We start from the raw sequence: 24,929 nt of genomic DNA on the forward strand, positions 1-24,929 counted from the left end.
GCTTATAACGTTCAAATTCTAACGGTCACTTTTCGTGGGGACAATAGAAACGAATAAAATGTGGGGCCTGGACTTTGTTGCCTCAAGTGATCTGGCACCGGCAGTTTCACGCACGAATATGCTTCCCAATGAAAAGAAAAAGGGCACAAAGACAAGTAGACGACCACCATAGCCTTAGACGGCTTGATCTTGCTTTGGAATCTTTGATTGATCCGAGGTTATTTTTTAACTGAGATCTGCTTTGGTGAGCATGAACTTCCCTGCATTTTGGTTTTATCCGGCCCCACCGTTGAGACCACTCGTGTGAGAAAAATGACACTTACATAGCAGTTTTACCAAAGATCCTCCTCAGATGACACTAACCAATCAACAATTAACAATCCCTTATTTAAAAGAGTTGGCTTATGCAAAAACCCTACCAAAGAGTCACATTAGGGAGACACCGTAATCAATCAACAATTGACAATAACTCATCAAGAGCCAACTCGTAGCTTTTGTTTATAGGCACCTACCAAGGTTGCTTATGTTTTATTATACACTTGGCTATCAGATAGAAAATGGTGGTGCTATTCACATCTATTTTTACCTCCACCCACTCTTCTTAATTTCTAGCCGTCGGATTGAATGAATTTAAAAAGACCAAAAGACAAAATTACCAAAAAAAAGTGTGAGAAGTTAAAATGAGAGTGTGAATAGCACCAACTATAAAAAAAGAAACATCCATTTTTTTCCTCCTGATTAAAAGAGGAGATTTACACTACAACATACTAACACAAAATTGACATCTAAGTTTGACTCAAATATCTATAAAATCGTATCTTATTTTAGATATACATCATCATAGCCAAAACCTTAAAGGCAGAAAAGACCCAAGTACAGGGTGCACAAAGGGATAAAAGGAGCGTGTGGAAATTATTTCTCATTATTTATCACCTTCCTTCTCCTATAATTCCAGTGAGCAGTGATTGAGTGACGTTTACAGGAGAAGGCGCAAGGTCAACCTCGGGGGTGTTAGCACCACTTGCACTGTTGCCTTCGGGCTGATAGTTGAGACGAACATTACTGTACTTGGATGCAGTTGATGGGGTATCATCCTCCATCAAAAAGCTACCTGTTGACAATGTCGTTACATCTTTAAAATCATAATCTGTCAAATAGCTCGGCTTCGACATGACAGTGCCTATGTCAATATCTCCAGAGAGCATTGCCACCATGCGTGACATAGATGGCCTCGTCATCGGTGATGCCTGCGTGCACAGGAGAGCTGCTCTTATCACTCTAGTCGCTTCAGTTTCGTCAAACTCTGTCAATCTTGAATCCACCAGCCCCAGAATTTGGTCGTTTTCATGTAGAGTCCATGCCTGAAAAACATTATGCCATTGTCCAAGGAAAGGGTGAATAAGTTTTTCACAACAATGCCAAAATAAAGCAGGGGAATGCAATTCCTACCCATTCAAGAAGATAAATCTTTTCTGGATCTAAGTTATTGTCAGAGTTTGGTCTCCCGCTGAGGATCTCCAAAGCAACGACTCCAAAACCAAACACATCAGCCTTCTCTGTCAAATGTCCACGCATTGCATATTCTGGTGCCAAATAGCCTCTGCAATGCAAGATAATAATATGGTTGCACAATGTTTCTTGAGATCATTAGTAGCATTATTAACATGATGTGTATTAAAATTTCATGCAAGTATAAATGTGTGTGGCTATAATATATGTAACCTATGGAAAAACAATAAAGGATGGCTTACATTGTCCCTGCAACCCGGGTGCTGATGTGGGTTTTCTCGTCATCATAAAGCTTTGCCAATCCAAAATCTGATATTTTTGGGGAGAGTTCTGCATCGAGCAAAATATTACTGGCCTTAACATCTCGATGTACAATCCTTGGCCTTGACTCCTCGTGAAGGTAAGCAAGTCCTCTTGCTGTTCCCAACAATATATTGAATCGAGTAGGCCAGTCAAGGTGCAAGTTACTTGTCCCTGAAATATTTGTGAACACATCTAATCAAAAACATTTTTAAGTAATTTTAGAGTGCTTGAAACTACAGAAAATGTTGTTTCTATGTAACCTAAAAGTAGATAGGTTTGTACCAAAAAGTGCCTGATCAAGGCTCTTGTTTTCAAGATACTCATAAACCAAAATGCGCTGGCTGCCTTCGATGCAGCATCCATACAATTTCACTAGATTCCGATGTTGCACTGCAGATATGGTAGCAATTTCAGATACAAATTGACTCTTTCCTTGGTGAGATGCTACTGAAAGTTGCTTCACAGCCACTATTCTCCCATCAGAAAGTGCACCCTACAATGTACACATAAACACAATTTAGTGACATGAAAGGAAAGAAAAAAGGAGCTATATTTTCCTCTCGCTTGCTCGCTCTTTCTCCCTTTCTCTTGTCATTACTTCAAGTACATGATATTGATGTAATACGGATTTCACCTTATAAACAGGGCCATATCCTCCCTCTCCTAGCTTATTTGAAGTATTAAAATCTTCAGTTGCGGTTCTCAATTCAGCATAACTGAAAGTATATGGTCGGGGGCCTAATCCTAGAATATCTGCACATTCATGAAACAGTTGACATAAGTTTTACTTTCGTGAAAGCATTCTTACTTCTGTGTGTTAATATTAGGGCAGCAAAACCTGAATTGGGTACCAATAATGATATGGTCGTTTACCTTCATCGTCTTCTTTTTCTGATTTTTTCCTCCTCATATATAGAATTGCAAATATTAATAGCAAGCTCACAACTCCAATAGGAACTGCAATACCGACTATCAACCCAGTCTTGCTCTTCTTTCCTGGAGTAGTTGGTGGAAGCCCGGCAACTGTTGGTGTAAAATCTGAGTAATAAAACAGATGAATTCTTCAGTGTCAATTAATAGCAGAAAAATACATTTAAACCAATCATAGGAAATCTCTATAAGTAACACATATTATACCTGAAGCAGCATGGACAGCTGCTATTAGCGGGCCGTAATCACCTTGTTCGGGTATGCAACAAGTCCCTTTACCAGCCCAGAACAGATGAATTTCAAGATAATTCTCTGACACGTTAACATTAAATTTTCTCACAATTGCTCGGTTAACACCACCTGCCGCCGACGATATGTCCAAGTCCTTCGTCATGCGGGTACCCTAGCAACCAAATGAACAGGTAGGTGATAATTCTAGTCTCCTTTAAATCATTGTAGCTTAAAACATAGAAAACCTGTCCAATGAGTGTTTACTTCAAATAAGTCAGAATTTTTATTCTATAAGCAGCCTTACCTGAATATAGATATCAAATACACGCCGTCCTAGACTTTGCCATTTTTGCGAAGTGCGACTTTCATAAACCGTCTCTGCAAAGTGCAATGTTACAGTGTAAGGCCCATTCTCAAGGCTCAGGCCATAGTATCTCAGTGATCCTGGGGACACTCTTGAAGTCTGGAAAAGCTCCGGGGTCACATCCGTTCCGGTGACTTGTGCAAGGGTATTTTCCAGAAACGACGGGTCCTTTCTGTCAGAAAACAAACCGGCATTGCTGACAGCCCATTTCTCTGTACTAGTTACATTGAATGTTGCTGCGCCAAGAGCTGAGTCTTCAGTCTCATACAATATGCCATCACTTCCCGTCATTTGTTTTCCACCACAGTTGATTGAGAAGTTTGCATCTGTAAAGTTTCATGTAATACCAGAAGCCAGCCATGATTAGCGATGAAACGTCAAATTGAAGACTCATGCTAATGTTCATCAGTCACATATTTCTAACCAGTTATGCGTATTACTGAACTGATGAAAACATGCTTGCAATCTATATCCATATGTATACATAACTAGAGAAGCAATGCCTTTTCCTCTAACATGACGATGCGTTAAAATAGTAAATGATTGAGAAGTTTGCATCTGTAAGTTTCATGTATTACCAGAATCTACCCATGATTAGCGATGAAACTTCAAATTGAAGACTCATACTAATGTTTTTCAGTCACATATTTCTGACCAGTTATGCTTATTTCTGAACTTATGAAAACATGCTGGCAATCTATATCCATATGTATACATAACTAGAGAAGCAATGCCTTCTCTAACATGACGTTGAGTTAAAACAGTAAATGTTGGGTGACATAAAAGCAGATTACATCGTGGGGCATTTCGATTGCATGGAAAATTTCTCTGGAGGCAATCCAATCCAGGAAGACTGCAAACACAGAACAATTATTAGTTATCCAAATAGAAACATGTAGTGGAAGAGTAGTGATAGTATTGCTTGTCTAAAAACAAGTAAGAGAAACTTCAACTCACGTTATGTTTGAACTGTCAAATGTGAAGTTGTTGACCACTAAGTTCCTGCATAAAATCATTAATCAATCACCATATGAAGAAATATATCTTTATCAAATGAAAATTCCATGTACAAGATCAAAAATTAGTAGGCAAGTAGCACTGTGAAAACGAATCTCAACGATAATTTTTTGTCCGAACATATTCTGTTGATTTAAACTGTAAAATGAAGGTGAAAGATAAAAGGACACGTACAGTTGCGATATTGTGGTCACCCACTGGGGAAAGCTTCCTGATAAAAAATTGTAAGACAAATCTCTGCAAATAACAAAATAGAATCAGAAGGCACAAAATGCATGAAAGTTATTAAGAACTTGTGTAAGATAGGATTAGAATGCTTACAATTATACACAAACACACACATGCACCGTGCATTCTATATGACTACTTTAAGAAATGAGGACTTACATAGTCTCAAGTTGATTGCTCTTTTGGCTTGGAAGAGGTCCGGACAGACTATTGTTTCCAAGAAACCTGGCCATTTCGATTATAGCAGAAGGCACCCAGAAAAGAAAAAGAGATGAACAAACAAAAGGTCAGATGTGCACAAAATCTAGAAGGATTAGTCCAGATATTCAATCAAAGTAGGGAATGTTAAAGATTTGATAACTTATGTATGATAAGGCAAGAAAAAGATAATAATAAAGATGGGGATTACAAGGATGTAAGAGAACTCAAGTTGAACAAAGAACTTGGGAGTTGGCCTGTCAAATTGTTGAAACTCAGATCCCTGCACACCAACGATAAGTTGAGAGGAGGAATCAGAATGCAAGAAAACTAATTGGTCTCGTTGGGACTCAAGCTTATATTTGCTGGTACGTACAGTGTCTGTAGACTTTGATATTCTCCAATATCAGATGGGATGGTACCAGTGATTAATGCGTTTCGCAGTTTTCTATACTCCAAAAACATAAAATTTGATAAAAGTAGATGGAGTAAGATATCACATTTCAAAAGGAAAAAGAAGTTAGATGAAAGTATCTTGATCGATGAGAATCTTCACTTACAATTCAGTCAAGCTTTTCAGATTTTTTATGAAATCAAGAGAGGAGCTCCCATTGTATATATCACTGATTCGCCTACATCATTATATGCAAAATAAACTGAAATCCTGTCTTCGGAGAAAGAGAGAGAATTACAATTTATGAAACATTTGTACTTACAGAGAGGTCAATGAGGTCAGCTGAGAAAAGCTGGTTGGTATTGGGCCTTCGAAAGAGTTCCCTTGAAATCGCCTACAGAAACATATAAGAAGCTTGTCAACTAAGTATCCATCTCAGGTCTGCTTTCATAAACTGCATAAGATCAAAATTTTATGTGGCTTACAAAGAAGTGAGTTGTGTCCAATTCCCTATGAAATCAGGTGTCTTTCCTGAGAAAAGACTGTCCGATGCCCAACTAAAATTCAAAAAGTTGACTTATAATAAGCTCATCCAAGAAAAGCAATATCAAAGTACTAGATAAACGAACAAATCTAAAATACGATTTAAGAGCCGTTCTTACAGGGTTTGCATGTTGGTGAGCTTGGCGAATGTTGAAGGAATTTCACCACTGAGTCCACAGCTGTCCATGTAACTGTGAAAATCATAAGGCAACTGATTTGTTAGGAATGTCGGTACTACAAGATAGAGAATGCACAAGGTAAAGTAGAAAATGGACGCCAAGAATTTATGTGGTTCGGCAATTTATGCCTACGTCCACCAAACAAGGAATCTTCACTATATGAAAAAAGATGAATACAACAAGAGTAGTCTTACCAAGCCAAAGACAAGGCTTGATGGATACAAGAAAGTATAACACACACTTTCTATCACTCTAAACTTCACTCACACAATGTGTAGTGGAACACTCTCACTCTCACTCTTGGAGTGGAACTCTAGCTTTGGACTTGATCCTTTGCTACTCACTCTTTCTTGATTTGTTGTTTCACTACAACATCACACCCATATTTATAGGTGAGGGTTTGGCATTCTACTAGTTTCTAGTGTATTCTTCAAACCTCTAGCATAGAAAGATCTAGACTAGCCACAAAAGTGTGGCTTCTAGATCTTTCCATTTGCAACCAAGGAAGCTAGTACTCTCTAGCTTCTTCCATCAACTTAATAACATGCTAGAATTGTCTAGCATGCTCCAGCCATCTCTCTTGCTTACTAGAATAATCTAGAACATTGATCATGGGCTGGACCATATACCAACAATCTCCCCCTCCAGTCCATGAGGAAGGAATTCCGATCATGACTGCAAGTTACCTGGAGTCCATCCCAGCAGCCTTAATGCAGAATTCCAACTTTGATTTTGTGACCACCTTTGTCAACATGTCTGAAGAATTATTATCGGTATGAATCTTCTTCAGCTGTAGCATCTTGTTCTCGATAGCATCTCTAATCCAGTGATAACGAATATCAATGTGCTTGGTGCGTGAATGGTATGCAGTGTTTTTGCTCAAATCCAGAGCACTCTGACTATCACAATAAACGCCATAATCACTTTGTTTCAAACCCAACTCTTGGAGAAACCGCTTCAGCCACAACAACTCCTTGCATGCTTCTGTAGCGGCTATGTATTCAGCCTCGGTTGTAGACAAAGCAATGCACTTTTGTAACTTGGATTGCCAAGACACGACTCCCCCTGCAAAAGTAAACAAGTACCCAGACGTAGATTTTCTACCATCCAGGTCACCTCCCATGTCAGCATTTGTAAATCCTTCCAAGATTGGTTTGGAACCGCCAAAGCACAAGCACATCTTAAAAGTCCCCTTCAAATATCTGAGAATCCACTTAACAGCTTCCCAGTGGTCCTTCCCTGGATTAGAGAGAAACCTGCTCACCACACCTACTGCATGAGCAATATCTGGCCGTGTGCACACCATTGCATACATGATACTTCCTACTGCTGAAGAGTAGGGAACAACTGCCATTTTCTCATTTTCTTCATATGTTTTTGGACACGACTCTTTGCTCAACTTGATATGATTGGCTAAAGGTGAGCTTACCGATTTGGCTGTTTTCATGTTGAACCTTTCAAGCACCCGTTCAACATACTTTTCTTGTGACAGCCACAACTTCTTGGATTTTCTGTCACGAATTATCTCCATGCCCAAAATCTGCTTGGCTGGCCCTAAGTCCTTCATGTCAAAGGACTTAGATAACTCTTCTTTGAGCTTTTTAATCATAAAAGCATCTTGACCGACAATCAACATGTCATCAACATAAAGCAACAAAATGATGAATTTACCTCCAGAAAATTGTTTGATATAGACACAAGAGTCAGCATGAGTTCTCTTGTACCCATTACTCACCATGAATGAGTTGAACTTCTTATTCCACTGTCTCGGAGCCTGCTTAAGACCATATAAACTTTTCTTGAGCTTGCACACCAAATTTTCTTTACCTTTGACTTCAAAGCCTTTGGGTTGCTCCATGTATATCTCCTCTTCTAAATTGCCGTGGAGAAATGCAGTTTTAACATCTAACTGCTCGAGCTCAAGATCTATGCTTGCTGCCATACCAAGGATAACTCGAATGGAAGTCATCTTCACCACCGGTGAGAAAATCTCATCAAAGTCAACTCCTTTCTTTTGACCAAAACCTTTGACAACCAAACGAGCCTTGTACCTTGTCATGTTGTCGTCTCTTTTCAATTTGAACACCCACTTGTTTTTCAATGCTTTCCTGCCCTTTGGAAGCTCCACCAGCTCATAGGTATCATTCTTTGATAAGGAATCCATCTCCGACTCCATTGCCTTCATCCATTTGTCACTGTCGTTATGAGCTCTGGCCTCCTCATATGTTTCGGGCTCTCCATAATTAGTCAACATGATATACTCTGATGAAGAATACTTGGTAGACGGTCTTCGACTTCTGATGGATCTTCTGACCTGATCTTCATTCTCTTGTAGGGCTGGAGGCTCCCCCTGATTGGGTTCTCCTTGAATCTGCTCTTCTTGACTAGGCTCCCCCTGATCAGCAATCTCATGGTCTGGCACATCTTGATCAGGCTCCTCTTGATTAGCATTATCTGATTCTGCAGGCACTTCATTGGCAGTTGCTTCAGGGATGTCATCGTGACTTTCTTCATCTGAAGCTAATGGATCAACTCCTCTGACTGCGCCATCTGGTTGTGCCTCTTTATCCGAATCCCCAATTGTTTGTTCTTCATAAAAGACCACGTCTCTACTTCGGATAAACTTCTTCTGGTATGGGTCCCATAATCTGTAACCAAAATCTTCACCGCCATAACCAAGAAAGATGCACGGTGTAGCTTTGTAGTCTAACTTCGATCTCTGCTCTTTGGGCACATGCACAAAAGCTTTGCAGCCAAACACCTTCAGATGAGAGTAAGACACATCATTACCAGTCCATACTCTCTCTGGAACATCAAGACCTAATGGTACTGATGGAGATCGGTTGATCAAATAGCAGGCTGTCCTTACAGCTTCACCCCAGAACTGCTTAGATAACTTTGCAGTCCTCAACATACACCTGACTTTCTCCATGATGGTTCGGTTCATTCTTTCAGCAACACCGTTATGTTGTGGAGTTCCAGGAACTGTCTTCTCATGACGTATGCCATGTTTTACACAATACTCTCTAAACTGGTGAGATGTGTACTCGCCGCCGTTGTCGCTACGAAGGCACTTGAGAGGTTTCCCAGTTTCCCTCTCCACCATGGCATGGAACTCCTGGAATGTCTGAAACACCTGGTCTTTGGATTTCAACAAATACACCCACACCCTTCGTGAAGCATCATCAATATAAGTAACAAAATATTTATTTCTTCCAAGTGACTCGACTTCCATGGGACCACACACATCTGAATAAACAAGATCTAACAAGTTTCCTTTCTTTGTAGATGGAACAGAAAAACTAACTCTTCTTTGTTTTCCGAATAAACAATGCTCACAAGAGTTTAACGACGTACCTTCGGTAAAGGGAATGTGAGACTTATTTGCCAAAACTTGTAGGCCTTTCTCGCTTATGTGGCCTAGCCTCTTATGCCATAAGTCTAGAGATGAGTCCTCCACAGCATTCAACTCACCTTTCAAAACCTTGGCATTTGACCGGTACAACGTACAACAAAGTCGTGCTCTTGCTACCACCATTAAGCCTTTAGTAAGCTTCAATTTTCCTTCGCCAATATGGTGATAATATCCTTGTCGATCAAGGGTACCGATGGATATCAGATTGAGACGTATATCAGGAATATGTCTCACATCTTTCAACATCAATTGGCAGCCGAGATTAGTTCTTAGACATATATCACCAATTCCAAGAATTTTGGAATAGCTTTCATTCCCCATCTTCACTATGCCAAAGTCACCTTCTTTGTATGTACTGAAGAACTCCCGTTTGGACGTAGCATGGAAGGAAGCTCCATTGTCAAAGATCCATTCAATGTCTCTGTCAGAGTTGCCCATATGCAGACATTCACCAACAGACAATATTTCTGGTACATCACCACATATGACAGCAGTGGTATTGCCAGTATCATCTTTCTTCTGATTGTTTCCTTCCCTTTGCTCTCTCTTCCAAACTCGACAATTTTTCTTCATATGGCCTTCTTTGCCACAGTGGTGGCATGCACCCCTGAACTTTGACTTGGATCGGCTAGGACTCCTGCCATGACCTCTAGGCCCTCTACTTTTGCTTCTTCCGCGGTTCTCTGTGACAAATACTTGGCTGCTATCTGTGCCAGAAGTCTTTCTCCTTGTTTCTTCATTGAGCATGCTATTTTTAACATTATCAAGAGTAAGAACACCATTAGAAGCAGAGTTACTTATACTCACCACAAAGGTCTCCCAACTGTCTGGCAAGGATCCAAGTAACAAGAGCGCTTGTAGCTCGTCCTCGATCGTCATTTTCATAGTAGCCAACTGGTTGATGATATTCTGGAAATTGTTCAAGTGTTCTGCTACACTTAAACCATCCTTGTACTTCACATTGATGAGCTCTTTGATCAAGAAGGCTTTCTTGGCTGGGGTCTTCTTCTCGAACAAGGACTCAAGCTTCGTCCAAAACTCGCGAGCATTGGTTTCATTAGACACATGGTGAAAAACACTATCATCCACCCATTGTCTAATTGTGCCAATAGCCTTGCGATTCATCTTCTTCCACTCGGCATCGGACATGCTCTCGGGCTTAGCGGCATCTCCTTCAATTGGCTCATGCAAATCCTTGCAATAGAGAATGTCCTCCATCCTTGGCTTCCATGTTACCCAATTGGAGTTGGTGAGTTTGATCATAGTGCCACTTCCTTCCATCTCGTAGTACGAGCCAACCGGGCTCTGATACCACTTGTTAGGAATGTCGGTACTACAAGATAGAGAATGCACAAGGTAAAGTAGAAAATGGACGCCAAGAATTTATGTGGTTCGGCAATTTATGCCTACGTCCACCAAACAAGGAATCTTCACTATATGAAAAAAGATGAATACAACAAGAGTAGTCTTACCAAGCCAAAGACAAGGCTTGATGGATACAAGAAAGTATAACACACACTTTCTATCACTCTAAACTTCACTCACACAATGTGTAGTGGAACACTCTCACTCTCACTCTTGGAGTGGAACTCTAGCTTTGGACTTAATCCTTTGCTACTCACTCTTTCTTGATTTGTTGTTTCACTACAACATCACACCCATATTTATAGGTGAGGGTTTGGCATTCTACTAGTTTCTAGTGTATTCTTCAAACCTCTAGCATAGAAAGATCTAGACTAGCCACAAAAGTGTGGCTTCTAGATCTTTCCATTTGCAACCAAGGAAGCTAGTACTCTCTAGCTTCTTCCATCAACTTAATAACATGCTAGAATTGTCTAGCATGCTCCAGCCATCTCTCTTGCTTACTAGAATAATCTAGAACATTGATCATGGGCTGGACCATATACCAACATGATTAATACCCATTTCATACGATAAAGTGCAATTTTTGCTCATCCGTAACGAATTAACATGTAATTCAAATTTGATGATTTAACGAAGCACTTACATTTGCTCGAGCTTGACTAAATTACCAAGTTCTGGAGGGAGTGTTCCGGAGAAATTATTTGATCCGATGCCCCTGCAAGTCATGTTGAATAGGCAAACACTTACTTGAAAGCAATTATTGAAGAGTGATAGAAGGTTCTGTATCTAATGTTTACGACACAAAATTTTATTGTATGCTCTCTCATTTTTATGGCTTACAGCAGAGTTAGCTCCGTAAGGTTTCCAAGCTCCTTGGGGATGGGTCCAGAGAATGAATTGATGCCAACTGACCTGAATGGAGATATCAGTTAGTGAAAGATAAGCATCATTAAACTTAATTACATACATAACAGGAAACTAGTACTGCATTATTCAATAAAAGCATAATGATTTTTTGTAGATTACGGCACAAAAAGTAGCGAAAAGGTGTAAAGAACATAACTGTAGATTATGATATTCAAAATGAAGTATACAAATTGCTACGGGTCTCATCAGAAGTATGAGTACTTAAAGAAATGTTCTCTCACTACTTACAATTCAGTCAATGCAGACATATTGCCAATGAATGCTGGTAGGGGACCGGTGAAATAATTCTGATCGATTTTCCTACAAAAATTGAAAGGAAGTATAATTGTTAACTCTTAATCTTATAACATCACCATATTTTTGTTGAAATCTCACATCAGCTAGAGAAATAAAGAAAGAAGAGTTTAAATATCCAAATCTCATTCCAACTAATACCGAGACCTTTTGGAATAAACCTCACACTTAACGGATTGTGCAAGTGGTACCAAGTTAGGGACAATATCTGTGTTGTTGGAAGTGAGCCTTTTGCTCGTCTCTCCGATAATTCTACAATTTTTGATATCCAATATATGATTTTGATGAACCAAAAACAGAGAAGGGAGTTGGAAAAAATTCATACAAAGATGTGAGATATCTCAGAGCCACAAATTCTTCTGGAAACACCCCTCGTTTGTTCAGAGCATACACTCTCCTGGAAAGCAAAAAGATTGAACATTTAGAACTACATAAAATGGAGCGACACAGTCAAATTATGACGTTAAAATATATAGGTAGCAAGTGAAAAATCAGCAGTGGCATGGAAATCTTGTTCATAAAGAGTAGTTTAACATACAGTTTGGTGATGTGGCATGTAGCATTGTTGTCGTAAGAACAGTCGCAAACGATGGCTGGGTTGTTACTGGGGTCCCCAAAGTCGGTGCCGTTGATGGCAGATCCACTGCAGGGTTCTCCACTGATATTCCACAGCCCCGGCACTGCTTGTGTGTCCCATTGTTCAAATATTGAGTTCAACGCCCTCACTGCACTCTCAGTTAATTCAGTCCTTGTGTGTATTAGATTATATCACACCATAATTTGATTTGTGTTACCACTTACCAGACTATCTCGAACCAAACGAAAGATCAAATTGATTATTACAAAGGAAAATTACCCTTAATTTTTGGATGTTTTGTATATGGGATGAAAAAGGGCCTTACAATAATTTCTTCGAAACTTCGTTTCATATAGTCGAAAAACACTTAAAATGTCAATTTGTTGAGGGAAAAAAAAGCCCAGTTCCTGGTCAGAAACACTTAAATGTGGCAAAGTGTGTGTGTAGGGAGAGAGAGAGAGAGAGAGAGAGAGAACCTTCAGATGGATCGGTGGTAGCATTTTGAGCAAATGACAGCTGAAACCAGAAGTAGCTGAGGAAGTAGAGTAATAGTATCCTCATCATCAACTTCATCTTCATATTGTACATGTGCAGAACTTGCTCTCCTCGACGGCGTGAATTTAAACGACCAACACTTACATTCCGACTGGCTGAATCATGCACCGCATGTAAGTAGAAGAAGACCATTAGATTTTAGTCATATATTGACAACATATACATATATAATATATTTTGTCCAAGTTGCATGATCAAATGGCGGCCACTTTAATAATTTCCCACCTGGAGTAGGCCAAGACTTTGATCATATTAGTTGAATTGTATACTGTAATATTACACATTGAGCTGCTTTAGTATTGAAATATTTATGTACAATTTTAGATTGTTAATATTTTTGTGGTTGAAAAATCAAGGAATTGACTTATGGATTTACATTCTTGCTCAGTTGGTAATTATGGAGAGGGATTTTTCTGGATAGCGAAAGAACAAAGGATTAATTCTTTGTTAGTTGGTGATTTTGATATGACATCAACCGAGGATGTCATTGTGACAATTCTTAAGCTAATCACATTATTATGTTTGACAAAACACATGACACACTATTTGATTAGTTTTTTATTTCTTTCTAAAAAGATAGGCAACTAATGACAAACCACGATTATTCACCTTTTTTGGGCTAGAAATAGGCTAATTAGAAATTGTACACACATTACAAAGTATCGAACTCAGGATTTTCACAATTAGCTTAAAATATTGCTAAAATTGCATGTATGTTGTTAGTTTGTCCAGTAAAAGAATAATATTTCATTCATAATTTTACGTATAAATAAAACGATAAAATGAATTTTTGATAAGTGGACATGGATTTTTTCAAAGAAAAACAAAGGTGGGATTTTCAAAAAAAAAAGAAAAGAAAAATCTCTGGTGGAATTTTCAAAAGTTGTGGCTGAATTGAAAATTCAATCGGGATGAAAATATCTGCAAGTTGAGTTGAATGGAAAAGGATATTTGCCGGATCATTTTCTTGAAAATGCGGAAGATCTTGTGATTGTATCTGTTTATCGTACCTCGTGCGATAAGTTTTTGTTAAATATTATTTATATTTAATTTTAAATTTTAAATTTTAAATAATTTCTGACCGCATAATGTACGATTAACAGACATGATCGTAATATCTTTCGGATCCCCAGAAGAAGAATCCGGGATCCTTTTCCGAATTGAATGATGCAGCCAGAAAAGTCAAAAGAGGATATGTCTGGATGGATTAGAATCATCTCCGGAACAATTACATCCGTCCTAATCCGTTTTTGATTGATGACAGAAAGTCAAACTGCCACGTATGAACCCATCACCATCCCACCCACCTTGGCTTAATTATTCTGATGCCTTGTTCTTAAAACAAAAGGAGGTAGGCGATGAATTGCTGTACTGACGTTATAATGGAAGGGGTGTGCTATCCACACACTCATTTTTATTTCTCACACACCTCTTGTTAATTTTATTTCTGTTAATCTTCTTTATTTCATCTGATCCGACGGCCGAAAATTAAAAGAGATGTGAGGAGTAAAAAAGGGTGTATGGATATTACACCCTTAATGGAATCGGTATTTAATTAATCATTTTATTGGCATTAATTATGTACTTAATTAAAAGTATGTATAACTTAGTTGATGCAATGAACTATCATAGGATTATACTTTTAGTCCAAAAAGACCGCTCAAACCGATAGGACTATACGCTTTAATGAGAGTTGGAAGAGAACATCTAACGTATGTAGTATTATCCTAATTTTATAAAGAAATTATTTCTAGGACTTAAACTTGTGATTTTTTTGGATCACAAATGAACAACATTTCCATTACGCCAAAATTCACCTTCAATTGTAGCTTTAATCTATAAACAAAATATGGAACACTGGTTATTGACGCTAATTCCTTGAGGATTCTGATTAAAAGGACCATATGGGCAATTCACTAATTTACTGTTCTTAAAGGTACTCCTCGGATTTTGGCCAAAAATTCTTATAGAGTTAGCGTGAAGGACTAATGTTTCACATTTATCGAACTCATAAACTACTTTTAATAGATCCTTAATTTGTAGACTAAAATTACAATTTAGTCATAATTCACCAACCAATACTGTGATTTTCTCCTTTATAATGTTTGGGGAAAATACTGTTCATATCAATTATCAAAGACTCATACTCATCCTCGCAATCGTATCAATAAGTAAAGGGTAATGCTATTTTGCTATTTATTTTCTTTAATTCATTTTATCCGAAGATAAGAAATTAAGAAAAATGTATAAAAAGTAAAAATAAGTATGTGAATAGCATCATCTTAAATTTATCTCTCTTAGCATAAAATAAAAGAAAAACTAATGAAAAGAACTTGAAAACTTTGAGTTTTAATCAAAATGACAAAAAGGCAAAAAGATGTTGTAAGTGAATAGTACTAGAAGTGACTTTTTTAGAGTAAAAATGTCATTTTTTGTTAAAGTAAACAGTACTAAAAGTGTTTTGTTAAAACATAGTAAAATAAAACTTATAGTTTTTATTAACCAATTAGACAAATTGGGTAGGAAAAGGAAGGAATACACATATTCTGCCAAGTTACATTGGTGTAAAAACACGTAGCTTGCACATGCAGTACGATCAAGTTGCGGCCCAAGTTGATGAGTTTTCCATAAAGTTAAATGAGTTTGATCATGGATAATATATTAAATATATAAAGAATTATTAAATATTGCCAAACAACAGCAGTGTTTTAAATTTTTTTAAACTAAGCAAACAGACAGGGAAATGTAAAAATTAAGTTCCTATATTTATTTTTCCTACTTTATTAATTAAAATTTTATTAATTTTTAATTTTTAATCAAAATTCTTAAATTTTAATAAATGTTATTAATTATTTTAAACGTTACATTTGGTATATTTGTGCCCATGCTAATTATATGTATTTATTTTATGTTTTAAAATATATCAAGAGTTATTTTTCAAAATATGTTAATAATTATGTGGGTACATTATTTTTTGCTATAATTTTTGTGAAGAACAATATTACTCTAAAAAAAAATTTTAAGTATATTTTAAAAATATTATTTAAATTTGTTTAAATTTCATAATTTGTGGAACATTAAATACATAAAGACATGAATTAAATCTCTTAAACGATGCTAAGATTTCGATCAAATTATTTAAACAAATAAAATTTTAGCCTAACAATTAGGTTGATTAGGGACCACAGCCAAAATGACGATAGGAAAATATACTGCTTTTGAATGCATCTGTTGGCTACAGTTGAGGATGAACTTTTAACATTTCGAAAGAGAAAGATTAGCGGTTGATCTCCTGTATTTTATATGTGCATATCATATGAAGAGAGAGAGAAAGAGAGAGAGAGAGAGAGAGATATACCCGTCCTGCTGTTGAAGCAGAAGATGGAGGAGCTGAAGCAGAAGCAAGCAGCAAACTGGTGGGAAGATATCAGAGATGGTGGCTTCTTCGCCCACTAGCTCTGAAAATTCATCCCCTCTCCTCTCTCTTTATCCTAGTATGAGTGTGTATGAGAATGAAAAGGACAATTCCCACTTACATAAACCAAAATATATACGGACAAGGATTGTCTGCTCTCTACTTCCGGTGCTTTCTTCGTATCTTCCTGTTTTGTGTGATCACGGTTAAATCACGTCAATATTTTATATTTTTTTTATAAATATAATAAAACAAAAATGAATAGTAATATAAAATATTGACGTGTCTTAACTATGACCACACAAATAAAAGAGCACGAAGAAAACACCGGAAATAGAGAACAGACAATCCTTGTCCAATGTATATGGCCTCATGGGAGTAGTATATATAATTATATATAGTGGCATGATTAGTCTTTAGCCAATGTCAGTCTCTGTATTCTTCAAACCAGCAATTTCTTTATTCAACAACTAGAATAATTAAAATGTAGAAACACGAAATGTAATATGATATTTATGCATTTTATTATTGGTTTGATCTCTATGAATTCTCTTTTTCCTAACAATTAACAACTTAATTCAATAATGTTATTATTTATTAAAAAGGAAAAAAAAATGAAGTAATTAACTTTTTTTTTTCATATTTTTAACTAGATGTAAAAGCTATTAAACCTTAGAACCTAAACAAGTTCCTGCCCTCTAATCCAAATTTTCCTTCACTTTGTTGAGATTCTGCTAATTTCATTTAGCCTTTCATGTTTCTCTTTAAAAAAAAAATCGTAACTTTGCACCTTTAACTCAATTTTCCTTCATTTCGTCGAGATTCTACTAATTCGTAAAAAATGAACGGAATACGTGACATGGTATACATTTTGTTTATGTGCATCCGTTAAAGCTAAACATCTTATGGTTCATTAACTTTAATCAAATTTGAGCAATAATCCATTAACTAAAAATTCATTATCATTAGTCCCGCAACTCATCAAAACGTATAGTTATGATCATTTTCGTTAACTTCGTGAGAATTTTGTCAAAATGAGTTATGTTGGAAGGATCATTGTTACAATTGAGATCCCTCAACTCATCAAAACTTCTAGCTATGATTTTTTCGTCAACTTCGTTAGAATTTTGTTAAAATGAGTTATGTTTGAATGATCATTGCTACAATTGGGTTAAAGTTGAGGGATTATTGTTCCAATTGAGTTAAAGTTAAGGGATCATTTTTCCAGTTAGATTAAAGTTGAGGGATCATTTTTCCAGTTAGATTAAAGTTGAGGGGCCAAGGGTAATAAATTTTTAGTTGAGGGAACATAGCTGTACGTTTTGATGAGTTAAAAGATTAATGATAATAAATTTTTAATTTAAGGACCATTATTCTAATTGAATTAAAGTTAAAAAATATTACTACAACTTAGACACATAAAAAAAAATCATATTATAAAATAACATATATAAAGTTTCGCTTCGTATTTTGAGCACATTGAAATCTCTATAGCGAAAGAGTGAGTTGCTAGCTATTGAAATTCCCTAAGGTATTGGTAATTGTGTTTAATTAAAAGATAAAAAAAAATTAAATAATTTTATTGTCAATTGAATGAGTTGGTATGCCAAACTTCAATTTTGACCTCTCTTTGCTGTTTCATTTATTGGTCAAAACACCCCTCTTCCACATCTCATGCCTATCTTCGGTCTCACTCGCGAGCATATCTGCAGTACTGACTCAGGGAAAGGACGCAGCTGACAACCCTCAAGGTTCAGATCTCTCTGTTATAGCTTTCTGTAATTAATTAATTCAATTAAGAGCTCTGTTTCTCCGTCTTTTTTTTTTAATTTTTTTTATCAGATTATCCCTGATTTATGCGTCTGTTTCTGAATTTGTGAATAACATGGGAATTTGTGTAAACTGCTCCTGAATTTGTGAAGAATATGGGTGTTTTGGTTCTCAGAAAATATTTGTGAAATTTTGGTTTATGTTTCCGTCTCTGGGTTGATCTGTTTGTATTCAAGTTCTCATTTTTTTCCCCCTCCATGGATGTAATTTAAGGGTGTACTGCTTGATTCCCGGGAAACTTTGGAAGGAAAATGATAGAAATTGCAATGCAACATATACACCAACTCTTTCTATTTGTGAATTTCTGTGTGTTTGGTTAGAACCTAAGGCCTCGTTTGGTCTCTAGGATCGGATTGGAATGGTTGAAATAACAATGAATCGTATAATTTTTCTTATTAGTAAATTGATTTCTCAATTTGGTATGATTGAGATCTTCTCATGCTGTAATATCATAAAGGGTGACCCCAAGCCAACAAGGCTCTAAGGAGCGACCTTTCTGTTGCGCTAAGGCTCGCCCTCGCTCTAGTAATGCCGTAGAATATGGATAACTTGTTCCCTTATGATCTTTTTAAGTTTTTTTCCCAGAGTTGCATAATTTTGATCAAGAACTATTATTTTTGTTGGGATTGAGACCCAAAAAAAATCCTTTTGCAGATTAAAATTCCGAAAGAAACTCTCGTAGGCATCAAATCGGCAACAGAAGTACGAATTGAAGGCGGTAGTTGAAATGAAGAAAGAAGGAGCCGAGGAAACAAGCATGGAGATAGTGAAGAAGTTTTTGGAGAAAGAAGGTGAAATGGCAATCGCCATGGATAGTCTGCCCGACAGGTTCTTTGAGCCCTTCATCCTGAAAGGCATTAACGTCGATCTCCTTGAACCCGGACACATTGTTTGCTCCTTCAAAGTACCCCCGCGTTTGGTGAACGGGGGCAATTTCTTGCACGGTGGAGCCACAGCAACCCTTGTGGATTTGATAGGATCAGCTGCAATCCTCTCCTCTGGAGCTCTCAGTTCCGGAGTTTCGGTGGAGATCAATGTGTCGTACTTGGATTCGGCTTATCCTGGCGAGGAAGTTGAGGTCGAGTCCAGGACGTTACGTGTTGGGAAGACTGTTGGTGTTGCCAGTGTTGAGATCAGGAAGAAGAAGACTGGGAAGATTATTGCTCAGGGCCGTCATACCAAGTACCTTGCTGTTTCTAGCAAACTCTGAACAGCTAGGAAATTGAACCAAGGCATACTGTTCAGTCAGTGTTAAGATTTTTCGACATCGAATAATTTTTTCTGGAGTGAATTGTAATACAAGCAATGCTCAGTCAAATTCTCCGTGACTGATACAAATAGTTAAGAACAATACAATATTTCACCAAAAGTTGTCGAAAACCAGAACATTTAACTGCTTAAGCTTTTAGATAATAACATGATCCAATCCTCAAAATTGTATTGCTCAAATTTGTATTCCTCAGACTGATACAATTGTTAAGAACCAGTAAATGCTTATAAAAAATTCTCAAAAAACAGAACAGATAATCAGTTAACCATTCGATCACAACATTCACTGAATCACGAAAAGTTAACCGAAATCAAGAAAACAACATTGACCATTTGAGTCACAATTCGTCAAAATCATATCCATCGTCGTTATTATATCCCTCATCGTAATTGTATACTTCATCATAATTGCATCCATTATATTCGTCGTTTGCAACATGTGTATCATCGTCATAGCCTTCTCCGGCTTCAGCCTCTTCACTGTACGTATTTTCATGTTCGAGCTCCTCATCAGGACTAACTTCAAAATGAATCTTTTTCTGATTTGACAGCTGTTTACCACTGCCGCAATTAGACTCTTTGCGTTCTTCAAATCCAGGTCCCTGAAAAACAGACGGAGAAAAAGGTCAGATTAAGCAAATTCAGGATACATTGACAAGTTCTGGCCGTTGCTCGTAAAAACAGACATTCTAAAACCTCTTAGGATTCATAACTAGGAATTACATTGCAAAATTATTATATATGGCCAAAAAATTATTAACCATATAACGAGATATAACACTTCCTATTTCCTAAAGTCTTCTATTAGCTGCTCGATTAGCAAACAACCTGTATAAAGATCATGGTTTCACATATTTAGGTTTTATCCTGCCATAGCTTGTACAACTTCGATAGACCTTTATTCCATCATACAAAAATTGGTGTCTGCCGACTGACCAGAAATAAACGAGTAACATGTGACGACTGTCAAAGTTTGACATACTATTAGTCTACCAGGTTTGTTTGGTTTTTTTTAGTCTTTTGCAATCTGCATTAGGTTCACAGGCAACGAGACATATAATGTTTGACAACATAATATGCAAATTGCAGAGCTATGAGTGAAGCAAGAATGATTCTAAAATAAGCCGGTGAAAAGATACTTACAAGCTTTTCATTTAATTTCTTCAAAGCATCAAAGTCGATTTTTGAACTCAGCCTCTGCAAGAAAAAAGAATGCCATGTAAATAATTGTTGGATAAGATATAAGTTGCATCAGCTAATTCCCTTACCTCCTTGTTATTTATCAGCTAATTCCCTTACCTCTGGAGGAATAATACTTAAACGAAGCATATCCATCAGCTAATTCCCTAACGTCCTTGTTATTTATCACAGTAGAAACTTTGGCGGTTTTTTCTGCAGGTGCAGCTTTCTTGGCTTTTCTGGCTCGTTTTCTACTCTTTCCCTGCCAAATTTATCCATTGTATGTAGAAAATTAGAAATCGATAAGTAAGGCACAATGCTGGCAGTAAAACAAAGACAGATAAACGAAAGGGAAAAACTAAAAAATAAATCACATGCAGATAAGATAAAAAAATATTAAAAAAGTTAACCATCACCCAATACTAATTTGTAAGCAGGTGTGACTCCAATAACAGTTGAGAATTTAGGCACAAACAACGAAGAATGGTGAATAAGCTGAATGAATCTTCCGAGCATACACTTTAGAGAACAATGCACACATGACAGTCTAGAAAAATGCAAAGATAAACTCAAATGAAGTAAATATTGGGATAAACCACATAGCTAAGCTAGCCATATCCCATAATATAATGAATAAATTCAAGGTTTTGGTTAGAAGGTCCTACTTTGAAAGGAATGATTTTACTGCAACGAAATGCATAAAAAGTGAAAGCAAGACACCAGTTCCAAGACATGTCCTCTATCATAACTGAAATTGCCTATTTAGTGGGGCTTAAGGACTCAGAATTTGTTGTTTTATGTGCCTAGGATCTTAAAAGAAGTATTCTTCGTAGATTAGCCATAGTTTCAAAGACTAGGACTAAAAACAAGTTAATTGTCTGGAAGACAAAGGGTTTGTTGCAAATTTCAGTTAGCAGCAGGCTTTTTGAATTTGGGGGCTAAAAGTTAGAGAAACCAGAAAGAAAAAACAGGTCAAAGATTAGGGCTTTTGAATCAAGTACGAAAAGAGAGAGAGTACAAAAGTTCTAGAAAGAGAGAGTTGAGTTAAGAACTTCCAAAAAATCACTGAGATAACGAGTAAAGGAAGAATGAAGAGGCAAAGAGTGGAAGGAAGAAAACCAGAAACCCATACAAGGAAAATGTATACTAGTATGGTCATGATCAAATGCAAAATCCCCTCAATTGTTCACTCTAAACAGTCGTGGCCATAAAAAAACATAGACGAAAAATAAGAACAAAACCATCGAATAAACAGAAACTACGAAATTGCCTAACATTGCACCAAATCCTTGTGAAAACAAATGTGTCAAAACTTATAGACTTGCAAAGGCATTACCTGATCGTAGTCCTTGTTAAGTACTTCCCAAATTAATCTTTTAAACAGTGCCGCCTCCTTGCTGTTAAGGTATCCAGCAACCTAAAAAACAGAAGCATGAGTTCTTCCATATCGAAATTCACAAACGAAAAATAGAAGCAACAATCACATACGAATCCAAATCGCTATACGGACTACCAAGTGGGCTATGATGGAAGTGTTCTCTGATGGGCAGGTGGGTGTAACTTTCAGGATCTCTGCCTTTGTGTTTGATTAAATTTATCCCCTTAATCATCAGACATGGAAAATGTGGTCGATTGTCATGAACCAAGAACTGAACTTTTCACAATAACTATGAAATAAAATTCCAACAACGTCGCATGCAAACTAAAAATTCTTATTATCATCGAAATATTTGAGCACCTACCTTAAATTCATCAACTTATGGAGAATGGGCAGACACCATTCGACGAAAACAATTCAGAAAATTGAAAAAAAATAATAAGAAAGCAATGCCTGCTTTATCAGCATACCTCGGAGTCGTCGATATCTGAGAGGCTTTCTGAGACATCGCCATCCGCAGTTGACATTGCAGCTTGCCGCCTTCTTTTGTAAACTCTGGGTTCTTTTGAATTTTATGTAATTTTAGGTCTTGGGTTTTCCAGTATTCATGGAACTTGAATTTATATCGACAGTAATGTCGGCGACCAAACAAGAACCGACCTAGTTCGGTTTCCCTTTTAGTATCAAATCAGTCCAGATTTGGTTCTGATTTTTTAAGTTAAACGCGTTAACAAGTTAAATGTTAAATTTGATTTCTATTTTTTACTGTTTATTTTGATGCCATGATCTGTTGATCAATACAGAAATTTTATTTTTTTAAACATCCTTTTTATGAGTAAAATGTAAGTGAAAAAGATAATAAAAGCCCAAAATCTAAAGGGCTAGGCCCAAAATAGTAGGGGAATTTAATCAAGAAACCAGAAAAACTCAGCCCAATCTGAAAACCATGTGGTTTTTTTTTGGGTGAACAAAACCATGTGGCAAGCACAAACGCCATGCATTACATCTTACATTGTAGAAACGTATTCCTACTGCTGGAACCAAATTCGCGCACAATCATTGGTATACGAATAATCGTTGGAATCTCATGAACACCGATAAATAGAAGAATTGTTTGGAGTATATAACTGAATTCGAAAATGATTGCCTACATATCTCCTCGTCAAAGAGGAAGAATCAAATCACGAGCAGTTCTGCGTTGTATGAGCATGTATGCGTTAGATGAGATATCAGATATACGTTATATCTCCTTGGAGTGAATCCTAACTTGAATATTTATAGATGATATCTTTCAACTCTTTGTCTTGCTTTGCATGAATGCTTATGCATATGTAAAGCGACATATCAAAGCCAATATTCTCGAGCTATAATCATGCAAATATAAAGTATAAAACAATAATTCATTTAGCAATCAAACACCTAAAGCGTCATTCACATCAAATAAAATGATATGAGCAATAATTAAAGCTAAGTAGGTAAAAGATCATCTTACCATTATGTTGTTCTCCTTAAAATTTCATTATTTCAATTTGAACTCTTTTGTATATGTTTCTCCATACATTAGTTCTTGTTCTTTATTTTTAGTGTGGATCAGATTCAAAACTCTTTTTCCCACACCAACTCACTTTTTTTTTCTCATTAACCGACTCCCTCTCACCACTTTCTTTCTTTTCAACTCTCTCCCAACCTTCCAAAACCTCATTATTTTCCTTCTCTTCTTCCAGTTCTTTCCCTTCCAGTAGGCTATTCTCACACCTTCACTTCCCACAAACACCCCCTTCTTTCTCTTTGTCACAGATGACAAACTACAAAACAACACTTCTCTCTCTCTCTCTCAGTTGTTTTCATTTTTATTAACTTGTTGCTCACACTCTTTTCTTTTCTTTTCCTTGCCTCACACAACTCCCTCGACACCTCTCCTTCTCTTTCCTTCTTTTATGCTTTTCTTCAACCCCTTATCTTCTTTAATATAGCTGAAAATTTGCATATGTAACGGGAGTAGAATTGGTGAGCAACATAAAATGGAGATGTAGGCCAAAGAGGCTGGCTGAGAAGGCCAGCTCAACCGTACATAAGCTGTTCAAACTGATGCATAGGCCAACATACAGATTAGGTTGTCGAGCTTCTTGGATAATTTATAGAAGAGATGATAAGGAACAATTTTTGTGAATGAAGTGTTTTTGTTTGATCACAGTAAGTTGGATTTTTAAGCTCCAAACATGACTGTATGGTTTTCCGCCGATTTTCAAGGCTGTATAGTATTTTGATAATCTGGAATGAATGGACAGTTAGATCTTTCTGAGACTTTGATATGTTAAGTTAGAGAGAATAAGGAACGATTTCTATGAAGAAAATATTTTGATATGAGTAAGAGAAAATGTAGTTTCGAAGCTCACAACAGGCCTGACGGGTTGACAGACGAATGCTGAGCAGTCACTGATTATACCTGAGTTTCTGAAGTTATACAGCTCCTATGGATCTCATATTTGGATATGTTGTATTTAACGAGTTAACGAACAACTTTCTTGAAGACGGATTTTTGATTTGAAGTATAGAAAATGGTAATTTGATCTGCAAAACAGATATGACGAATTTCTGGTTCTTGAAATTCTTTCTCTTGATAACTAGAAGAAAATGATGATGAGTTTGGTGGAGAGATTTGTTGGGTAAGCTCTTATGCATTTTTTGGGATTTGTATGTGATTTCTTTCTCCGGATTCTCGTTGAAAACTAGAAGGAGATTTGGTGGTGCTTCACAGAGTTGGATAATGGTGTTTCACTAGAACTTGATAACACAAACATTCACATAAACACACAGTATAGGAGTGGT

At 36.8% G+C, this 24,929-nt stretch overlaps 3 protein-coding genes across 6 annotated transcripts in view; 1 reads left to right on the forward strand and 2 right to left on the reverse strand.

The window, feature by feature from the left end:
• Window positions 1-681: 681 nt before the first annotated feature.
• LOC103424618 (probable LRR receptor-like serine/threonine-protein kinase At1g56130) lies at window positions 682-16,552 on the reverse strand. 2 transcript variants are annotated; one of them, XM_029102993.2, is made up of 25 exons: window positions 16,388-16,552; window positions 12,951-13,120; window positions 12,436-12,622; window positions 12,223-12,294; window positions 11,832-11,903; window positions 11,517-11,588; window positions 11,320-11,391; window positions 5,837-5,908; window positions 5,660-5,731; window positions 5,497-5,568; window positions 5,341-5,412; window positions 5,157-5,228; window positions 4,992-5,063; window positions 4,742-4,807; window positions 4,529-4,591; window positions 4,295-4,339; window positions 4,132-4,190; window positions 3,278-3,663; window positions 2,950-3,145; window positions 2,686-2,850; window positions 2,447-2,565; window positions 2,095-2,305; window positions 1,752-1,983; window positions 1,450-1,600; window positions 682-1,361 (listed from the first exon to the last, which is right to left on the reverse strand). In XM_029102993.2, the coding sequence occupies exons 2-25, from the start codon at window positions 13,060-13,062 to the stop codon at window positions 930-932; spliced, it is 3,144 nt and encodes a 1,047-aa protein (XP_028958826.1). In that variant the 5' UTR covers window positions 13,063-13,120; window positions 16,388-16,552; the 3' UTR covers window positions 682-929. The 2 variants fall into 2 exon arrangements, with proteins under 2 accessions (XP_028958826.1, XP_028958825.1); XM_029102992.2 differs by having other exon boundaries at window positions 12,951-13,124.
• Window positions 16,553-17,925: 1,373 nt separating this feature from the next.
• Window positions 17,926-19,643, forward strand: LOC103435215 (uncharacterized). Its single transcript, XM_008373605.4, has 2 exons — window positions 17,926-18,195; window positions 18,929-19,643. The coding sequence occupies exon 2, from the start codon at window positions 19,002-19,004 to the stop codon at window positions 19,482-19,484; it is 483 nt and encodes a 160-aa protein (XP_008371827.2). The 5' UTR covers window positions 17,926-18,195; window positions 18,929-19,001; the 3' UTR covers window positions 19,485-19,643.
• A 19-nt stretch (window positions 19,644-19,662) lies between these two features.
• Window positions 19,663-24,929, reverse strand: part of LOC103450662 (uncharacterized) — a 64,143-nt gene continuing 58,876 nt past the window's right edge. For 2 of the 3 annotated variants that reach the window (XM_070821398.1, XM_070821397.1), the window contains exons 4-5: window positions 20,687-20,740; window positions 19,663-20,145 (exon numbers count right to left, since the gene is read on the reverse strand). In XM_070821398.1, the coding sequence (XP_070677499.1) occupies window positions 19,882-20,145; window positions 20,687-20,740 (318 nt within the window). In that variant the 3' untranslated portion in view covers window positions 19,663-19,881. Of the gene's footprint in view, window positions 20,146-20,686; window positions 20,741-20,894; window positions 20,985-22,058; window positions 22,140-22,570; window positions 22,832-24,929 lie in introns of those variants that run through there. The other variant, XM_070821396.1, reaches the window with a different exon arrangement.

The sequence above is a fragment of the Malus domestica genome, chromosome 05, assembly GCF_042453785.1.
Source record: "Malus domestica chromosome 05, GDT2T_hap1".
NCBI lineage: Eukaryota > Viridiplantae > Streptophyta > Magnoliopsida > Rosales > Rosaceae > Malus > Malus domestica.

Excerpts from the sequence above, each read along its gene's own strand:
- LOC103424618 (XM_029102993.2), bottom strand. The coding sequence starts at position 13,062 with ATGTACAATATGAAGATGAAGTTGATGATGAGGATACTATTACTCTAC. Across the intron at positions 5,569-5,659 it reads TGGACACAACTCACTTCTTT|GCGATTTCAAGGGAACTCTT; the intron begins GTAAGCCACATA and ends ATGTTTCTGTAG. Across the intron at positions 2,306-2,446 it reads GATATGGCCCTGTTTATAAG|GGTGCACTTTCTGATGGGAG; the intron begins GTGAAATCCGTA and ends TGTACATTGTAG.
- LOC103435215 (XM_008373605.4), top strand. The coding sequence starts at position 19,002 with ATGAAGAAAGAAGGAGCCGAGGAAACAAGCATGGAGATAGTGAAGAAG.